Below are 21,823 nucleotides of genomic sequence, written 5' to 3' on the forward strand. Positions count from 1 at the left end.
GGTTCTAACTGGAGTTCCCAAGCCATGGTATCCATAGACTTGTGACCCTCCCCAAAGCCCCTCTGCCAGGACACAGGAGTTCCAGTGAAGAACCCTCCAAACCCAGGCTCAGGAAGGGCGGAGCTGGGAGGGTCCCTAGAGATCCCCTTATTAGAGGATGAGTCTGGGTTACATGCTTGGGTTCCAATCCCTGCTTCCACCACGTTTGCCCTCTGACTTCAGGAAAATCCCTGATTTTCTCTGGGCCAGTTCCCTCATATGGAAAATGTTATGGGGATCTCCTTAGGTCCCTCAATATCAGGCATATAACTCTTGGGGAGGCGTCCTGCCTTCCCTATTTCACTGAAGACTCAAATCCAGGCCTCCTAACTCTGTAACCTGTGCTCTCCTGTCTGGCCAGCTGTCGCCAGAACTTTGAGGAGCCCAGATTTCATGGTGGTTAGAAACAGGCTGCAAACCGGAGTTTGTGTTCCCTGCTCTGCCAAGTGCGTAGGTCAGGACCATCTAGGACCATCTAGGACATAACCTACAGACCCCAGTACAAAATGACGATGTGGGTCCCCTTGTTGAAAACTATTAAAACTTTCAAGATGGCAACGGCAGAGTGTTGAATCAAGCACAAGGTCCCTCTGAGCCTGGTGCCCTGTGAAGCTAGGTCTGGCGCTGGTCTCCATCTCCCCAGGTTGTTGAGATGATGTATGGAAAATCATCTGCTCTGGACCTGACACACAATAAGCACTCGGTACACACTGCCTATTGTTAGTATTGTCCTATGAGCAAACCAGGTCATAAATAGTACAGCCTTTATTCCTGTCCCTAATAAAGGGTGGCTTTGGCTCTGCAGAAAGCACTAAAAATAACCCCAGCACAAGTTTTGTGGACATGTGGAGGCAGCCTGCACACATGCCGATCAATCTCATCTCAGAGGCTCAGGCTCCAGCCCGAGTCTTCATAAACCGCAGCTCCGGAAGGTAGGTGCTATTATCCCATTTCACAGGGGAACAAACCAAGGCTTGCTCACAGACACACAGTGATATACAGTGTCCCTGGGGTTTTAATTTCCAGGCCCCAGACTCTGCCGGAAAGGTCTAGGGCTCCAGCTGTCAGGCCCCAATGCGCCTACAGCCCTGAGCTGGTGCCACCCCTCCCAATTCCTGGTCTGAGTCCATAAGGGCATCTCTGTGGCTGTGTCCCCTCCCCCTCTGCCTCCACTTACCATCCCATGGGATAGCGTGCACCTTCGTCATCTCCTGGTAGCCCTGGCGGAGGTAGCGAGCAGACTCCCCAAGTTCACTCACATCCATCATGGCAGTGGCACTGGGGTGAAGGAGGAGGAGCTAAAACCTTGCAGGTTCAAGGCAGCCCAAGGCAGCAGGCACTGGAAGATGACAGTGACGAGGGAGCTGAACTAGGGCATGATCCCCCAACCCACAAGACCAGATACTAGGAGACTCCCTCTGGCTCCCAATCCAGCCTCCTTGGGTGAGTGCCCAGCGTACATGCACGCCCTCAAACACCAGGGCTTCCTCCACTCCAGATTCGGAAGACTCACAGCCACCCATGGACACCCTCACCCACCCACCCACCCACCCTCCTGCCCTCCCTTCGGCTCCAACCCCAGTCCTGATCACCCACCTCAGCACCACGGTGAGGGCAGGAAGCTCTGCTACCCCTTTTATTGCCACTGTCAAGGTCAGAGGAGGAGAGCTATGTCAGCAATCTCCACGTGTCACAGCCCCCCCAGCCTGGCCACAGGACACAAAAGGCAAATTCCCTTTTATCTCCACCAGCACGGCCCCTGGGCTATTTTTACCTCCCATTGTCAGGGGATCACAAAGGCGGAGAGAGACACTCCACTGAGAGACAGGAAGGCTGGGTGCAGAGACTGACAGGGCCAGGGACAAGGCAGTAAGAGGTTCAGGAGACTGAGGAGCTCACGGGGAGAAACCGAGTCACAGAGAGTCTGACACGCCCAGAAAAACACTCCCACCTCCAGATACAGAGAGCAAGGACACTCAGAGAGGAAACCACAGAATGCCCACTGAGGTTGGACCATCCAGTCAACCCTCTTGATACATCCAGGGAAACTGAGGCCCAGAGAAAGGAAAGCATTGGCCAAGTCTCACAGATGAGCAATGGCCAAGAACAGATTAAAATGAGAAGGAGAGAGAAGGAGACCAGATCAAAAAGAGAAGGAGAGAGAGGAAGAAGGGAAGGGAGAGGGGGAAGGAGAGGGAGGGGGGAGGGGGACATCCCTCTCCAGCATCTGCAAAGCACAAACACCTGTGTCACCTCAGCTCTACTCAGGGTATAGGGCATTGCCTGCCTCCCAGAGGCTCTCTGGTGCCTCCACTCATTACCCTACCTCAGAGGCCCACTCTGCCACTTCTATCACCATAGGCAAGTTTTGCCTGTTTTGAATGTATATGGTTGAAAATGTAGCTTTGCATTTATTTCTCTATATTTTATCTGGCACACCTGTGCATTTGGAATTGGAGCGCATCGATACCCTCTTTCCCCCTTCCTCCCTCCCCATCCTCTTTCTGGGGACCCCCTGGGGAAATCATACATGAAGAAAATCAGCCCTGGAACTTACAGAATCAAGGAATTGTTTGGCTGAAGTGGAAGCAAATCAAGGAAATGTAACCTAGTTAGGAGCCCCTTCAGATTCCCACATTCAAGGTTCACAGGAAGCCACCTTCCCATGGCTCACTCTCTTAGGGGTTCAGGGCGCTGGCAGTCCATCTGCCTGACATAGTCTTCGGAATGTTTCAGGGCACTTTCAGGCTCTCCTGTCCATCACCCCATTCAGGGCTCCGTGACTCCACAGGGTTTTAGAATCGAGAATGAAAGGATCTGAGAACCTTAGATGCCAGACACATGGAACAATGGAGTTCCAGAGCCAGGGTTCCGGCCAGAGGCCAGACCAGGCCCACACGGGAAGTCCTCTGACCGATCCGCTCCCATTCTAAATGCACAGGTGTGCCAGATGAAATATAAAGAAATAATTTCCAAGCTACATTTTCAACCATATACATTCAAAACAGGCAAAACTTGCCTATGGTGACAGAAGTGGCACAGTGGTCCTCTGAGGGAGGGTAATGGCTGGAGGCACCAGAGAGCCTCTGGGAGACAGGAAATGCTCTATACACCGAGCAGAACCATGGGACACAGGTGTGTGCACTTTGCAAAACAAATCAAGCTGTACATCTAAGATGTATGCACTTTACTGTGTGCATAATACAGGAACACATTTAAAACTTACAGTGCCCGTTGGGCGTGTGGCTCACACCTGTAATCCCAGCACTTTGGGAGGCCGAGGCGGGTGGATCACGAGATCAGAAGATCGAGACCATCCTGGCTAACACAGTGAAACCCCATCTCTAGTAAAAATACAAAAAAATTAGGCGGGCAAGGTGGCGGGCACCTGTAGTCCCCGCTACTTGGGAGGCTGAGGCAGGAGAATGGCGTGAACTCGAGAGGCGGAGCTTGCAGTGAGTGGCGATCACGCCACTGCACTCCAGCCTGGGCGACAGTGTGAGACTCCATCTCAAAAAAAGAAAAAAGAAAAATTACAGTGCCAAATTTGGCAATATTTATCAAAATTACAACTGCCCAGACCCTATTAGGAATTAGTCCTACAGCATGTCCCCATTAGGAAATGATGCGGGTCCCCTCTGGATAAACATTTCGATTGTTTTCAGTCTTTTGCCATTACAGTCAAGGCTGCAGTGAACAATCTTATAAAGTTTGATGAATTTTCTCAAACATACCCTGGGCCAGGCCCAGTACCTCACGTCTGTAATTCCAGCTCTTTGGGAGGCCCAAGCGGACAGATCACTTAAGCTCAGGAGTTCAAGACCAGCCTGGGCAACACATCAAAACCCCATCTCTACAACAAACAAACAAACAAAAATTAGCCAGGCATGGTGGCGTGCACCTGTAGTCTCAGCTACTCAGGAGACTGAGGTGGGAGGATCGCCCGAACCCAGGAGGTCGAGGTTACAGTGCGCCGAGATCACACCATTGCACTCCAGCTGGGCAACAGACCCAGTCTCAAAAGCAACAACAAAACAAAACCGTACCCTGTTCAAAAACAGAAATTATGAAAAATTATCCCCCTCAGACCACCCCTCACCAAGGGTAATGCAATACTGACTTTTTTTATTTTTATTTTTTTTAATACCCACTCTTGCTTGATCCACAATATAATACTGACTTCTAACTTCACAGATTAGTGTTGTCTATTTTCAAAATTTGTTTGAATGGAATCCTACATTATGTATTCCTTTCTTCTTTCTCTCCACACTGTCTCTGTGAGAACCTCACTGTTTCAATTCTCTGTGTAGAGCTTAGGTTGTACCTTGCCTACCTCCTGCCACCAGAAAAGACCTGCACAAGGACAGGAGCTTGGTCTGTGTCCCCAGCACCTTGCCAAGTGCCTGCACATCATAGAAAGTCAATAAATACCTAGTGAGTAAGTGAATGAACCAAACCTGATAGATTATAGGATTTTAATCTCTATATGGCATCAGAGACTGGAGAGCTGGGCTGGGGAAATTTATAGAAAGCCCAGAAAGTGGGAAAAATTCTTTTCATTGTTCAAGGATGCTCAGAAGGCAGGACTTCTTGCCCAGGGACCAACAGAATTAGCTTGGAGAATCAGAACCTCTAGCAAGTCTAACTTACACCTATCATGTGGGTCTGAATCCTAGAATTACCTACTCAGTGTATGAACCTGGGGCTAAGAAACCAAGCCCCAAAATGGGTCTAGATCTTCCCTGTAGGTTCCCTTCCACTACCCAGGGTACATCTTCCTGCTGAGATAAGCTCACACACAAACATGACAACGCAAAGAGGAAACCCAATGCTCTGAGTGATTTGCAACAAATACTATAACCCGCAAGGGCTTAAGGTACTGACTTTCAATACCTGAAGAGCTTGTAATCCCAGCACTTTGGGAGGCTGAGGCAAGTGGATCATTTGAGGTCATGAGTTTGAGACCAGCCTGGCCAACATGATGAAACCCTGTTTCTACTAAAAATACTTAAAAAATAAAAAAAAAGTAAGGCCAGGCATAGTGGCTCATGCCTGTCATCCCAACACTTTGGGAAGCCAAGGTGGGTGGATTACCTGAGGTCAGGAGTTTGAGACCAGCCTGACCAACATGGTGAAACCGCATCTCTACTAAAAATACAAAAAAATTAGCTGGGCGTGGTGGCAAGTGCCTGTAATCCCAGCTACTCGGGAGGCTGAGGCAGAAGAATCACTTGAACCCGGGAGGCGGAGATTGCAGTGAGCCGAGATTGCACCATTGCACTCCAGTACAAGACTCCATCTCAAAAAAAAAAAAAAAAAATTAGCCAGGCATGGTGGCATGCGCTTGTAATCCCACCTACTTGGGGAGGCTGAGGCAGGAGGATCACTTGAACCTGGGAGCTGGAAGTGGCAGTGAGCTGAAATTGTGCCACTGCACTCCAGCCTGGGCGACAGAGCAAGACTCCGTCTCAAAAAACAAAAAATCAAAAAAGCTTGAAGAGCTGTCCCAGAGCAGAGGGAGCTGATGGGACTTGTGTAGCCTCAAAAGTAGATCCATGGGCAGTGACAGGAAGCAGGATGTGGATACACACAAAGGGGGACTTTTCACCCTCTGAACCCGTCAGCAGCGGGAGAGGCTGTCTTGCAGGAAAGTGAGCCTGCCAGCACCAAGGGAAGACTCAGGCAGAGGTTGATCAGGGCTGAGGCCTCTGAACTGGATGACCTTTGAAGTTCGTTCTGATTTCAGAAGTCTGAGACTCCAGGAGTTTAGATCCCAGCCCAAAATGTATCTGCCACCAATGTAGCCCAATGCCTGAAATTTCTTCTTTGCGCAAAGACATTGAAGGACTCTGTGAATAATGCTTCTACAGCTGGGAAGGACACATGAATTCAATTCAACATGCATCTGACAGCTTCTGTCCCGTATCAAGGATTGGAACAAAAGAAACACATTGTCTAGGAAAGGAAAGATATTCAAGAAAGACATTAACATGGAGGAGTCTGAAGGAGAAAAGCTAGTCTGAAGGCTGGGCGCTGTGGCTCATGCCCATAATCCCTGCACTTTTGGAGGCCAAGGTGGGAGAATCACTTGAGGCCAGGAGTTTGAGACCAGCTGGGCCACCGGGGCATAAAGGGGAGTGGGGCAGGACTGAGCAGTTGGGACTGGATGGTGAAGGGCTTCAAAGGCTAGATTCAGATCTGGAGCTTTATCTTGCAGGAGTTGGGGCGCCATCAAAGGCATTTTTATTTATTTTTTGCATCAAAGAGCTCTGAGCAAGAGAATTTGACAGTGTGTTCAGATTTATGTGTTCATAAGCTCCCTGTGACATCTCTACAAAAACTATTTTTAAAATTAACCAGGCATGATGGCTCACACCTATGATAATCCTGGTAACTTGGAAGGCTTGAGGCAGGAGGATCACTTGAGCCAAGGAGTTCAAGACCAGCCTAGGCTGATGTAGGAAGACCCTGTCTCTACAAAAAATTAAAAAATTGGCTGGCCATGATGGTACACACCTACAATCTCAACTACTCAGGAGGCTGAGAGGCGAAAGTATTGCTTGATCCCAGGAGTTCAAGACTGCAGTGAGCCGAGATCATGCCACTGCACTCCAGCCTGGGTAACAGGAACAAGACCCTGTCTCTAAACAAACAAGTGTGACACCCAGACTGCCAGGAAGAGGGGTATGGCAACAAGGTTCCTACCCTCATAGAGCTAACACTCCCCTGGAGAAGCAAAAAATAAAAATATAAATAAATAAATAAATAAAATAAAACAAGCAAACACATTTTTAAGATAATTAAAGATTATGGCAATGGTGAGCATGAAACAAGCAGTATGGCCTAGAGCGTAATGGGGGTGTACCTCGCTCTGGTGGGTGAGGGAGGGCCTCTCTGAAGAGGCAACACTGAAGGTGAGACCAGAGAGTGCCAAGAAGCCGGTGAGGCAGGGAGCCCTTGGAACAGTATTCCAAGCAGAAGGAATAGCAAATACAAGAGCCATGAGGCAGAAAACAGCTTGGGATGTTTAAGGTGCCATCCTAGTGGTCAACAAGGGGAGAGTTTTCCAAGGTGAGGGTGGACAGGCAGATCATTCAGAGCCTTGAAGGACTTGGAAGGGACCCAGGGTTGTATTGCAGGTGCAGAGGGAGCCTGCGAGAGCAGAAATGTGAGTGAGCTGAAGTTTCATGGTGACCACGCGAATGACTTGGAAGGGGCAGGGGAAGCAGCGGGGCGAGCTGCTGCTATCACCCGGGTGAGAGCGGATGGGTCTGGCGTGGAGGTGGCAAGAGGGGACAGGAAATGGACAGCATGACCTAGAACTCCAAGGCAGCGTGCGGGGGGTGAAGATGGGCCCGAGCAGCCCCACCAGATGCAGCTGGGCCACCAGGGGCATAAAGGGGAGTGGGGCAGGACTGGGCAGTGGGACTGGACTGTGAAGGGCTTCAAAGGCCAGATTCAGATCTGGAGCTTTATCCTACAGGAGTTGGGGCGCCATCAAAGGCATTTTTATTTATTTATTTTTTGCATCAAAGAGCTCTGAGCAACGGAATTTGACAGTGTGGTCAGATTTATGTGTTCCTAAGCTCCCTGTGGCAGCTGGTGTGGAGGATGCACTGAAGGGGTAAGGCCGGTGGCAGGAAGACGGACTCAGGAGGAGGCTGCCATAATGGTCCCAGTGAAAGGTGGTGAGGTCCACAGAGGGGCTCGCGACCCTGGCACCCTGGGGGTGGTTGGGCCCCTGCTTGTCCCAGGTTTTCCCCCCTCCTGGGGCCCTGGGCAGCTGCAGAGGGCCCGAGTGGGCCCCAGCTCTGATGCTTCAAGCAAAAAATAGGACGAGGGCAGCCAAAAGGCATCAGGGCTGTTTATCCGGAGGAGAGACGCCTCAGCATGGATTTATGGCTGAAAGGTTACTGGGGGGAGCGGGTGGGGAACCAGCTGTCCCCCATCCTCACAAAGGACAAAGAAAGGAGGGGACTGCAAACTCAGCCACAGCAAGAGGAGGGAGTTAGACACATAAAATGTCCTGACCTCACTGGAGGATGAGGGGGCCCTTCAGCCATCACGCCAACCAGCTCTCATTGGACAGCTGGGGAAACTAAGGCACAAAGGGAGATCTTTGCTTGATGTCATACAGTGAATTCAAGCCATGACCAGGAAGACCTAGAGGCCTCCCCTAGCACACACAAGGGTACCTCAGACTGGCTGCCCCCGAGAGTGATTAACATGCACAGCTGTTCTGGAGGGATGAACAGAAAGACCTGAGCTGGGCCGAGGTGCTCCAGACCCCAGCACCCGCTCTGGTCCAGGTCTCTGATGTGCCGCGTCCTCGAGTTCAACCTGTGGCAGGCTCTGTCTCTGCCCTCCCACCCCCAGCCCGTCTGGTATTGTCGATATTTGATGGGAGTTCATTGTATCTCTCAAGGGTCTTGTTCTTTTGGTGTTGCCCTGTCCTGCTCTCTGCCCTACAAGACTCTGTATTTCTGTCTTGGCCTCTGACTCTGTATCTCCAGAGCTGAGCTGAGCTGTTCTGGGCCAACCTCCCATCCCCAGGAGTGGGCCTCACTGCTTAGAGTGCCCCTCTGTAGACAATGCTCAGGCCCAGTGCCCAGGCTGGGACAAGTAACAGCAGCTGTGGATCTATCTATAGCTCCCTTGTCCTTCAATTGTTCCCAACTTCAAACAATGGTTGGGCCCTGGATTAAAGTCACCCCCAACCCACCCTGCTGAAATGGATCCTGGAAGGCAGGGGATGAGTCTCGCAAGGGCCATCTGGTGCTCTCGTGTCCACCTCTGTTTGGGCCCCCATGTTCCCATCTGTAACTCTGGGCTCTAAGGCCTTCCAGCTCAGAGGTGGTGTGACTACAGGACTAGTGGACATGGGACCAGGGTGTGTCTGAACAGTAGACCTATACAAGGGCACGTGGGTATGAGACAAGTGGGTTTCCCTCCTCCTGCCTTGGCTGGCAGACACTCATGGGCACTGGGATGCCAGTTCCATGAGGACAGAGGCCTGGTCTTCCTTACACTGCAGTAGCCTAGCCTCAGCCTGGTACGTGGTTAAGTGTTCACTGTACGTGGCTTACCTTGGCCCTTAGGAAGAGGAAGGGCACGCTGTGAGTCTCAACATGTCTCACACTTGGGAGGCAGCACAGAGCATTGAGGAAGGAGCACCTTATATAAAGTGAGGCTGCCTGGGTTTTAGTCCTGGCTCTGCCAGTTACCAGGCACAAAGTCTTGGAGAATGACCTCACCTCTTAACGGTGGAGATTCACAAACAGGACCTACCTCCTAGTGCTGTGATGAGCATTATATGAGTTCAAACATCTAAAGTGCTTAGAATAGTACCTGACACTAGAGGAGACTCAATACATTATTGCTGTTATTTCCAAGATAGATCATTAGGTTAAAAAAAAAAACAGTTGTGGCTGGGTACGGTGGCTCACACCTGTAATCCCAGCACTTTGGGAGGCCGAGGCAGGCAGAACCCCTGAGGTCAGGAGATCAAGACCAGCCTGGCCAACGTGATGAAACCCTGTCTCTACTAAAAATACAAAAACCTAGCTGGGTGTGGTGGCAGATGCCTGTAATCTAGCTACTCAGGAGGCTGAGGCAGGAGGATCACTTGAGCCCAGAAGGCAGAGGTTGCAGTGAGCCGGGATAGAGCCACTGCACTCCAGCCTAGGTGACAGAGCTAGACTCTGTCTCACAAAAAAAAAAAAAAAAAAAAAAAAAAAGAGCAGAAGGGTGTATGGGCAATGCCATCTCCTGCGTAAAAATCGGGGGGAGAGACATTTGTGCATCTGTATGCTTATGTATGGATGGACTGCCTTTGGAAGTCACCCAAGAAAGCTGGTAACAGTGTTTGGTAGCTGGGGGCCAGGGAAGGGAGGGACAGTGATTTTTTTTCCCTTGTATACCCTTTGAACTTTAAATTGTGTATGTATAACCTATTTTTAAAGTGTTTGCTAAATGAATGAGGGTCACTTTCAACATGATCCTTGAAAAAAACAAACCCCTACTCTGTGCCAGTTGGGAGGGGCCTGGGTGAGGGCTGGTCCTCAGAGAGTGGGCCCACTGCCTTCAGCCTGAGGTCAAGCAGCCTAGGTCTGAGTCCCAGGGGTACCCTCTTTCCTCCAGCCCAATGGTGGACAAGATGTGTCCATGCAAAACCATCCCAGAGCAAATGGTGAGCCAGGAGGCAGGCTTCCCAGCTTCCAGGCCAAGCAGCAGGAGGGGGCGGTAGGAACAGGCTCCTGTCCTCTTCCCTGGCCTCAACCTCTGACTCTTCATCCCAAGCTATTCTTAGAGCCTAGATAATGCCAGCAGTTGCTGCTGCTCATATCGGCTTCCAGAACCACTCAACCCTGAGAAGCCCAGTCCCGCCCCCAGCCCCTTGTGTGCTGGCCTCCCTGCCAGGTAAGGGCATTAAGGGTGTCCTGCAGGCTCCATCCTCTATGCTGTGTGGGCTGCACACACTCAGGTAGGCTGCCGCAGGCAGGTAAGGGCCTGGGTAGTGGGGCCCTCTAACACTCCCCTTGCTGCACAGCTGGAAGAGACAGGAAGGGCTAAAGGACACCCTGGGGTAGAAGGTGCACCCCCAGGCTCACCGTCCAGATAGTGTGGCCCCACCGCAGGCTCCAAACTATGCTAAGAAGAGAAATGAAAGGGACAGGGGCCATGGACAAGGCTTAGCTGAGTGGAGGGGAGAAGGGGTGTGCAGACCAGGAGCAGGGAGGGGCCTGGGAGGCCAGCCTGGAGGAGGGAGGAAGCTAACAAGAGGAGGTCAGACTTTCCAGCTCGCTATATGACCTTGAGTAGGTCTCTCTTCCTCACGGAGCTTCAATTTCCATCATCAAGTAGGCATAACCTTATTCCACTGGGTTGTGGTGTGGATTCAATGGAATAACACATGCAAGGAGCTTAGCCTGTGCCTGCCCCATCATACGCACTATGGAAATGTCTGGTGATATTCTCACTAGCTCCTTCAGAGCAGGCAATGTTTCTCTTTCTGCTTTGCATCTGCAGGGACTAGGTCAGGCCTGGCACATGTCAGGACTGCCTCTTGAAATCCTTGCCCTGCCATTTACAAGCTGAGTGACCCTGGGCAAGTTACATAACCTCTCTGAGCCCTGGGTTCCTTCTCTGCAAAATAAATACACAAAGAAGACCTGCCTTGTAATGTGGTTGAGAGAAATAAATGAAACGAAGTGCTCAGCCTATGGGAAGATGTCAACAATTTGAGGATGCGGCTGTGGCTCTGCGTATGGTGGGGTACTATGGCAGGAAGCCTTGGGTCTGCCACTCTGTGGATGGAATCTGAGACAGTGCCCAAGGCAGCCAACATTCTGGAAGAGAGGTCTTAGTGGCACCCACTTATGAAATCCCAGGATGTTGTAAAACCACCCCACAAATCCTGGACCAAAGCCAAGGCCCTGCCTGGGGTCTCAGGATGGGCTTGCCCCAGCCTCGGTCAGTTTCCTATGTAGTTCAGCGCCTCAAACAAACACTCTCCCATGCCCTTCAAGTTGGGATTGGCATCAGGTTTGCTCTGAAGGTTCAGGAGTCTTAAGCTGCTGGGGGACACACAGGCACAGACGGTTAATCGTAGTTGTCCTTAGCCTAACCTGGTGGAGTGGGGATCAGGAGAACGCCTGTTCTCCATGAAAGACCAAATAGTGGTGGAGGGCAGGGGGTGCTGTGGCTCTGCTCTTACCCTTGTGATCATGGTCAATCAGCTTGAGGGGTGAGGGGCAGAGGGAGGCCCAAAAGGCTAAGGTGGGCAACCTACCCAGAGGGTCTGAGGGTACCACCGCTCTATCTTGAGTATCCTGAGGGTGACCCTGCTTGCTCCCACACCTGAGGGCACACTGCCTACCTCCCTGTGACTTTGCTAACTCAAGGACAAGAGACCTCCTTGAGCAGAGCCTTCAGATTTTTTTTCCATGGGCTGAAAATTTTATTAGTACAAATATCTCTATCATTCTATTATCTAATGCTTTGGGCCTTAATTTTTTTTTTTTTCTTCTTTTTTAGATGGAGTCTCACTCTGTTTCCCAGGCTGGAGTGCAGTGGTGTGATCTCGGCTCACTACAACCTCTGCCTCCTGGGTTCAAGCGATTCTCCTGCCTCAGCCTCCAGAGTAGCTGGGACTACAGGTGCGCGCCACCATGCCCGGCTAATTTTTGTGTTTCTAGTAGAGACGGGGTTTCACTATGTTGGCCAGGCTGATCTCGAACTCCTGACTTCATGATCCACCCGCCTCGGCCTCCCAAAGTGCTGGCTCACAGGTGTGAGCCACCGCGCCCGGCCCCCGTTTTTTAAGAAAAAAAATGTTTAAAGACAAGGTATCACTGTTACCCAAGTTGGAGTGCAGTGGCATAATCATAGCTCGCTGTAGCCTTGAACTCCTGGCTCAAGCAATCTCCCTCTTTCAGCCTCCCAAGTAGCTGGGACTATAGGCATGTACCACCATGCCTAGCCAAATTTCATTTCTTAATTAAAATTTCTAATGAGATAATTGTATATGCTCATGCAATTGTAAGCAATACCACAGTAACTCTGTAGTATTGACATTGATATAATGTACCAATCTTACTCGGATTTTCCCAGTGTTACATATACTAGTGTGAGTGTGTGTGTGCGTGTGCACGCATGCACATCTGCATGTATTAAGTTCTGTACAACTTCATCATCTGTGTCAATTCACGGATCTTCCACCGCCACCAAGATACTGAACAGTTCTAACAATAAAAAGGTGTTGCCCTTATATAACCACACTAACTTCCCTCCCATCTTTAACCCCTAGCAACCACCAATCTGTCCTGTTTCTAAAACGGTCATTCCAAAATGTTACATAAATGAAATCATATAGTGTATGTACTCTTTTGAGATTGGCTTTTTTCACGCCACATAATTCCCTGGAGATTCTTCGAAGGTGTTGCTCATTTCATGTTTGTGTCTTTATTGCTGAGTGGTACTCCATGGTATGTATGGATGCACCACAGTTTGATGGACCTTTCACCTGTGGAAGGACATCTGGACAGCTGTCAGTGTGAGGTGCCACCTTATCACCTGGGCCCTGGGGGCTGAGGCCACCCACCCTCCAACCCACCTGGGAGTCAGTGGGATGCAGCCTCCAAATTCTTGTTCCAGCTTTCTAGGACCAGAAGCCAAGAAAGTTCCCCACCCTCCCCATCCTCTTTCCCAGCCTAGGCATCAGGATTCAGTCCCTCCCAAATATGCAAACACCCAGTTCTCAGGGACAGCAAGAAGACAGTCTTATGGGCCTTGTTTAAACATGTTGGCTATAGACCTATATGTTGACCCTGGCCTGGAGACCCAGCCTAACCTGGCCCTGCCAACTGACCAGCCCCATCTACAGCAGCCCCACCCTCTCACTCATACCACTTCAGATACAGTGGCCTTCTGAGAGCTTAGAACTAAACCAGCTCCTTTCTGTCTCAGGGACTCTGCATCTGCCACTTACTCTTTCCCCAGACTGGGGCGTGGCTGCTTCCTTCTTCTCGAGTCTCCACTCAAATTTCACCTCCTCAAAGGGGCTTCCTTTGACTACATTAGCTAAACTAGGTCCTTTCTATAAAGGTTCTCTCTTCACCCTCTGTATCACATGTCTCCATTTCTGAATGTATTACACTTATGGCTAAGTCTGCTTATTATCATCTGTCTACCCCACAAGACAGGTCTTTCTTGAGACCCAGGAACAGGCAGATGCCTTTCTGGGTCCCCAGCAGCCAGCATGCCCAGAAGAGGCACCCATGTGCTTGCTGATGGGCCATGTTCCCTGGGGTGAGGCTTCTGCTTTTGAGAACCATCTTTCCCAGTGGCCTCTCGCTCTGCTCCCTGCTGCGCACGCATGCCAGGCCCAGTGAATATTCTGACTCCTGTTTCCCACCCAAGCCTGGGCAAGCCTCTCTTTTCTTTGCTCTCCTGGATTCAGCTGAGCCAGGTTAACCATACGGCACGATGCCTAAGAGTTCTGGAGTCCAACTGCCTATGTGCAAACCCTCAGTTGCTCTGTCTCTTTGATCTTCTGATTCCTCATCTATAAAACAGGAATAAGCCAGGCGTGGTGGCTCATGCCTGTAATCCCAGTACTTTGGGAGGCCAAGGCAGGAGGGTCACTTGAGGCCAGCAGTATGAGACTAGCCTAGACAACACAGTAAGACCCATCCCTATTTTAAAAATAAAATAAAATGGGAACACTATTAGTACTTGTCCCATAAGAAATTGAATGAGATAATATCTACTTTTAAAAAGAAAAGGCATAAGTGCCTGGCACATAAGAGTTCGACATATAATCATTACTATTCATTTTCTTATTATCATTAAGATCATCTCCAAACTCAGTAGATTAAACAAGGAAAATTCATGTCACACCAATATAGAGATCATGAAAAAGTCCCAGAAAAAGGGTCATTCCAAGGGTCACTTGGGCCCCTGTGACTTCTCATCCTTAGGCAATTCCCTTGTTTTTTAATATTACAAAAATTTTTTGTAGAGGTGGGAGCTCACTGTGTTGCCCAGGCTGGTCTCTATCTCCTGGTCTCAAGTGATCCTCCTGTCTTGGCCTCCCAAAGTACTGGGATTACAGGCATGAGCCACTGTGCCCAGTCCCAGGAATTCTCTTTTGGCTTCACTCTCTCTCTCCACTCCCTCCCTTCTTGGAAAATTCAAGGAGATGGAAGGGCAGGATGATAGCCTCTCCCTGGGGAGAGAGAGGCTCCCATCACTAGTTTCAAGGTGATGACCGTCCTCTCCCACATCTAGAGTTGTCAGCCTGCCCCAACATTCTCTAGCTCCACGGTGTCCCTACAGAGAGCCACACAGTCTAGGCCCAGAGCCCTGCCATCCTCCAACCACAGGCAGACTAAAGGGTTATTGCCTCCCCAAAGAGCTGTACCCCATCTGCTTCCATGCATTCATCCATCCAACCATGTAAACACTGAAAAACAAATCTTGCTATTAATCTGGAAAATCACAATGAGACACTGTTTCACAATCACTAGACTGACAAAAGCTAGAAACCTTGACAATTCTGCCTCGGTAAGGATGCAGAATGAGGGCAATTCTAATACATTGCTAGCAGGACCGCACATTTGCAAAACCATTTGGGAGAGAAACTTTGTATTACCTCGTAAGTCTGAATATGCTCACGACCTTCAACACACTGCACAGGAGGCATCTATTAGTCTTTTTACCATGCATAGTAATAGAATACTAGAGAACCCAAGTGACAATTCACAGGAGAATAAACAAACAAAATGTGGTATTTTTATGCAATGAAACCTACAGAGCAGTGAAAATGAATGAACTAGTTACCCTTAAAACATGGATAACTCTCCTGACATAACACTGAAAGAGAAAAGCAGGCTGCACAAGAATCAAACAATTTACCACTTAAAAGTGCAAATACCATGAAAAACTGTCATATATTGTTCAGAAATATACCTAATAAAAGGATAAAAATGCATAAGACCTACCTCACACCCTATATAAAAATTAACTCAAAATGAATCAAAGACTTAAATGTAAGAGCCAAAACATAAAACTCTTAGAAAAAGTAAGTGTAAATCTTTGTGACCTTCGAATTAGGCAATGGTTTCGTAGATATGACACTCAAAGCACAAGCAAAGAAAAAAAACAAATTGGACTTCGTCAAAATTTTAAAATATGTGCTTCAAAAGATACTATCGAAAAACAGAAAAGACCATCCACAAAATGGGACAACTTATTGGCAAATCACAAATAAGGAAGGGTCTACTATCCTGAATATATAAAGAATTCCTACAACCCAACAATAAAAAGACAAATAACTTACAAATAAGCAAAACATTTAAATAGACTCTTCTCCACAGAAGATGTACAAACTGCCAATAAGCACATGAAAAGATATGCAGCATTATTAGTCATTAGGAAAATGCAAATCAAAACCACAATGACCAACTAGGATGGCCATAATCAGACAAGTACAGTGGGACCTACATATCCATGGGTTCCACATCTGTGGATTCAACCAACTGCAACTTGAAAATATTTGAAAAAGTGTTTCATCTGTACTGAACATGTACAGATTTTTTTCTTTGTCATTATTCCCTAAACAACACAGTATAACAATTTATATAGCATTTACATTGTATTAGTTATTGCCAGTAGCATAGAGATGACTTTTTTTTTTTTTGAGACGGAGTCTCGCTCTGTTACCCAGGCTGGAGTGCAGTGGCGCGATCTCAGCTCACTGTAACCTCTGCCTCTGGGGTTCAAGCGATTCTCCGCCTCAGCCTCCCTGAATAGCTGGGACTACAGGCACGTTTTCGCCATGTTGGCCAGGCTGGTCTCAAACTCCCGACCTCAGGTGATCTACCAGCCTTGGCCTCCTGAGGTTCTGGGATGACAGGTGTGAACCATTGCACCCAGCCGAGATGACTTAAAGTACATGGAAAGGACAGTGTGGTGGCTTTCGCTTGTAGTCTCAGCTACTTGCGAAGCTGAGACAGGAGGATCCCTTGAATCCAGGAGTTCCAGGCTGCAGTGAGCTATGATCGCACCATGGCACTCCAGCCTGACAGAGTGAGACCTTGTCTCAAAATAAACAAATAAAAATAAATTTAAATTTAAAATAAAACAAAATTAAAGCGTATACGAGAGGATGCACATAGTTTATATGAAACACTACACCATTTTATATAAGGGACTTAAGCATATATGAGACACTACATCATTTTATATAAGGGACTTAAGTATCCTTGGATGTTGGTATCCATGGGAGGTCCTGGAACCAATTCCCCACAGACACAGAAGACTGACTGTATTGGTGAGGATGTAAAAATTGGAACTGTCATACAATTGCTGCCACTTTGGAAAACAGCAGTTCCTCAAAAAGTTAAACATATACTTACTGTATGATCCGGCAATTCCACTCCCAGGTATCTACCCACAAGAACAGAAAACATTCACACAAAAACCTGTACATGACTGTTCATAGCAGCATAGTTATAATTATTTTTGAGATAGGATCTCACTCTGTCACCCAGGCTGGAGTGCAGTGGCGCAACCATAGGTCCCTGCAGCCTTGACCTACTGGGCTCAAGTGATCCTCCCACTTCAGGCTCCCTAGCAGCTGGGACGACAGGCACATGCCACCACGCGCGACTGATTTTTAAACTTTTTTTGTAGAGAGCCCTATGTTGCCCAGGCTGGCCTTGAATTCCTCAGCTCAAGTGATCCTCCTACCTCAACCTCACAAAGTGTTGGGATTACAGGTATGAGCCACCACTCCTGGCTATAGCAACATTATTCTTAATAAAGTGGAAACAACCCAAATGCCTATCAACTGATGAGTGGAGGAACAGAGTGTGGTGTATCCGTACAATGGAAGACTATTCAGCCATGTGAAGGAATAAAATTCTGATCCATGCTACAACATGGGTGAACTTTGCAAACATCATGCTAAGTGAAAGACGCTAGTCACAAAAGGCCACAGATTGTAGGATTCCATTTACATGAAATGTCCAGAATAGGCAAATACATAGAGAAAGAAAGTAAATTACTGGTTTCCAGGGGCTGGAGAGGAGGAGAATTGAGGAGTAACTACTAATAGGGATGAGGTTTCTTTCTGCAGTGATGAAAATATTCTGGAATCAGACAGTGGTAATGGTTGTACAATCTTGTAAATATACCAAGAACCACTGAATTGTACACTTTAAAGGGGGAATTTTATGGTGCCTGAATGATATCTCAACAAACATTGCATAGGAATAACAAACACCAAATCAGGAGAGTCTTTATTTCTTGGGTTTGGGGGTCAGTCACAGAGGGAAACAAAAAGGTCTTTATCTACATTAGCAGTGTTTCATTTTGCAAGCTGGATGGTAGGGACACAGGTATTTGTTCTATTAATTTTTATACATTTCTCAGTGTTTTCATAATAAATAAAATGTGAAAGTATTTACTGGGCATCAACCTGGATCAGGTACTGGGTTACATGGGTGGTGCAATGGTGAATCAAAACAGACCCATCCTGCCAAAATTAAGTGGATACATAAGTACATAACAAGTGGAGAAGAGGGTCTATAAGTAAGTTATCTCCCCTTTCTAGGCTTCTGTGTCCTCACGGATGAAATCAGAGCCAAACTAGGAACCTGTTAGTAGAAGGTTTCTGAGGATCCCTGGGGCCTTGAAGTGTGTCTCCCCTTTTTCAGCCCACACACCTCAAACACGACCAGGGCACTGACCCTAGAGTTGGCCCTGGTGCCATCAATCATCACAAGTGGGCCTAAGGCAAAGCCCAACTTCAATCAGTCTGTTTCTTCTCAGTAAAATAGGGTAACTTCTCCCTCCCAGGATGACTGTGGGGGTGTAAATGAGATAACACATATAAAGTGTCAGGGACAGGCCTAGCACACAGTAAATCCTCAACACCTGGGACAGTCCTCACTTTGATTCCACAGGCATTTCCTGAGCAGCAATGCCGGCCCAGGCCTGTGCTAGAGGCTGGAAGACAAAGGAATTCCACTCTGAATGGCCAAAGCAGTGGCCCCCAGCCAGGTGGGGAGACGGCCTCATAAACAACAGTACCAGGCGGGGTGATGTCACTGCTAAAAAGAGACAGTAGCCATGTGCACAGACGCAGACCACGTGTGATGCAGACCCTGGGGCTGACAGAGATGTTCCAATCAAAAGGCACAGTCCAGACTTGGAGAGAGGCCCTCGCAGGGAAAAAGGCAAGACACAAAGTTAAGGGATTGGCCTCCATTCACAGTGAAGTACATCCCTGCATACTTTTCTTCACCTAATTCAAACTCAAATGTTCCCACAAACCCCAAGAACAGAGGATGCAATGGATTCAACAGTTAGCGTTGGGAAGTCTGAGCCCATGGCATGTCCCAAGGTACATGTGTGGGAACACCACGGCTGACACTACTGCTGTGATCTCTGGTAAGTCAGGATACCTCTTCAAGCCTTCCTTTCCCCAGCTGTAAAATGGAGGCTATAAAGATACTGATGTCATAGGGAGGTAAGGGAAAGTGAGATAAGCACTGTAAAGTCATCAGCTAAGTACCTGGCACTTAGCGACCAGCTCAACAAAGGGTAGTTATTGTTAGGAAAAAAACAGATTTCACTTTGAAAGTGAGGAAAGCCAGAGGTGGTGGCTCACGCCTGTAATCCCAGCACTCTGGGAGGCCGAGGCAGGCAGATCACGAGGTCAGGAGTTCGAGACCAGCCTGGACAGCAAGGTGAAACCCTGTCTCTACTAAAAATAAAAAAAATTAGCTGGGCGTGGTGGTGTGTGCCTGTAATCCCAGCTACTCGGGAGGCTGAGGCAGGAGAATTGCTTGAACCCGGGAAGCAGAGGTTCCAGTGAGCCAAGATCGCGCCATTGCACTCCAGTCTGGGTGAGAGAGACAGAAAGAGAGAGAGAGAGAGAGACCCCATCTCAAAAAAAAAAAAAAAGAAAAGAAAAAGAGAAAAAAAAAAAGAACAAGAAAGAAAAAAATAAAATGAGGAAAGTGGGATTTGGAGAGGTGAGATGACTTCTCCACAGTCAGGATTCAAACTCAGGTTTGAGACACCAGAGACTCAGTGCAAATCATCTCCCTCTGCTTTGGAATCTTCATCAGGTTCCCTATAGTCTACTACATGGATTCCATCCTTGCCAGAGAGTGAGGATCCAGGAAAGGCCTGGGGCCAAAAAGACCCCTGGGCAAGTTCCCCAATCCTAGGTTTCTTGATCTGAGACCCCCAAGTGAGCCTGAGAAAGTCTGTGAATTCCTCCACGTAGTTGATGCAAAATTTTATGCCTAATAGATCTTAGACGAGTCTATAGCCTCAAAAGTGACCAACCATGGACTTGACCTGGCTTAGCATGGTTTCTTATTCACCCAATGGAGATACGATTTCTACCCTGAAAGGCTGTGAAGGGATCAAATGAGGCAATTTGTGAGAAGTACTTGAAACATCCTCAGCTTTCATTAAATGGTTTCCTTCTCTTTCTCTCTCCCCAACCTATTTCCATTGGTTAGCAAATATTATTGAGCATCTGCCATGTGGCAGGCACTAATTAGTATAGGTCCTGGGGGTAAAGTGGTGAACAAGACAGACATGGCCCCTATTTTCATGGGGCTCACATTCTAGCAGAGGGAAACAGCAGACAAAAGCAACAATTTCAGATATGAGTAACTGCTATGAAGAAAATACAAGGCCAAGCGCAGTGGCTCATGCCTGTAATCCCAGTTTGAGAGGCAGAGGCAGGCAGATCACAAGGTCAGGAGTTTGAGACCAGCCTGATCAACATGGTGAAACCCTGTCTCTACTAAAAATACAAAAATTAGCCGGGCATGGTAGCACATGCCTGTAATCCCAGCTACTCAGGAGGCTGAGGCAGGAGAATCGTTTGAACCCGGGAGGTTGCAGTAAGCTGAGATTGCGCCACTGCACTCCAGCCTGGGCAACAGAGTGAGACTCCATCTAGGAAGAGAAAAGAAAAGACAAAGGATAACGTGATACAGACTTATAGGGTGGGGCAGCCTCCAGGGATGAAATATTTGAATGACCAAAGGAGCCAGTCATGCCAGGATTTTGGAGGAGTGCACCCAGGCAGAGGGTGCAGAAAGGGCAAACGCTCCCTGGAAAGATTCTTAGTCAAGAGTCCTTCACTCCCAGTCCTACCACAAACTGGGTCACCTTGAACAAGTCACGTAACTTCTGAGGCTCAGATGCCACATCTACAAAATGGGAATAAAGACATCTTACCTGCCACATTGTGAGAGGATTCAACCAAAGGGCTGTTAAGGTCTGGGATCCTCCCCAAATCTTGCCATAGACACCTGATACTCGTCATTTGGCACCCATCTTGGAAGAGGGGAACCTGCACAGAGAACCCCGGGTCATGCTTTTTATTTTCAATTTCATGTTGCACTAGAAATAGCTTCTTTTGTTCCTGGTTGACCCAGTAACCTCTTCCTGCCACCTGGGGCCTATTCTAATTAATAGCTGCTTATCCCCTCAGGTACAAAAGCCAACAAGGAAAGGACATCAGGAAACATTGTTCTGGTAATAACCAGACACCTATCTACCACCATCTCCCCCTATCCTGCGACCACACAGGGGAGACTGGAGGACTCAGCCCGTCCTGTAGTCAGATAATGTACATGCTTTATTTAAAGAGTCAAAAGGGGCCGGGCACAGTCGTTAACGCCTGTAATCCCAGCACTTTGGGAGCTGAGGTCGGTGGATCACCTGAGCTCAGGTGTTCGAGACCAGCCTGGCCAACATGGTGAAACCCTGTCTCTACTAAAAATACAAAAAATAGCCAGGTGTGGTGGTGGGCGCCTGTAATCCCAGCTACTTGGGAGGCTGAGGCAGAACTGGCTTGAACCTGGGAAGTGGAGGTTGCAGTGAGCTGAGATGGCACGATTGTACTCCAGCCTGGGCAATAAGAACGAAAACTCCATCTCAAAAAAAAAAAAAAAAAAAAAGAGTCGAAAAGATCTTGGTCCCTGGGTTGGGCCACTGATTTACCATCACCAGGAGTTCTCACTCCTAAATTTCTTTGATCTGTTCTCTTCACTGCATCTCCACAGCTGCTGCACTGGCTACGGCCTCATTATCTCACATCTTAACTCTCTCTGCTCTTTCTCTAGCCCATCTCCCCACTTCCAAACCATTTGTCACGCTGTAACCAGTGCCTAACACACAAAACTAACCATGTCTTTCCCCTGCTTAAAGCCCTTAGCTCCTGTTGCTCAGTGGAACTGGCATCTGA

At 48.3% G+C, this 21,823-nt stretch overlaps 1 protein-coding gene across 1 annotated transcript in view; it reads right to left on the minus strand.

The window, feature by feature from the left end:
• Positions 1 to 21,823, minus strand: part of MYH7B (myosin heavy chain 7B) — a 45,969-nt gene that overhangs the window by 22,793 nt on the left and 1,353 nt on the right. Inside the window, exons 2-5 of the mRNA XM_025400170.1 lie at positions 20,812 to 20,926; positions 3,793 to 3,892; positions 1,636 to 1,684; positions 1,217 to 1,378 (exon numbers count right to left, since the gene is read on the minus strand). Of these exons, the coding sequence (XP_025255955.1) occupies positions 1,217 to 1,307 (91 nt within the window). The 5' untranslated portion in view covers positions 1,308 to 1,378; positions 1,636 to 1,684; positions 3,793 to 3,892; positions 20,812 to 20,926. The remainder of the gene's footprint in view (positions 1 to 1,216; positions 1,379 to 1,635; positions 1,685 to 3,792; positions 3,893 to 20,811; positions 20,927 to 21,823) is intronic.

Source organism: Theropithecus gelada, chromosome 10, assembly GCF_003255815.1.
Source record: "Theropithecus gelada isolate Dixy chromosome 10, Tgel_1.0, whole genome shotgun sequence".
NCBI classification, from domain to species: domain Eukaryota; kingdom Metazoa; phylum Chordata; class Mammalia; order Primates; family Cercopithecidae; genus Theropithecus; species Theropithecus gelada.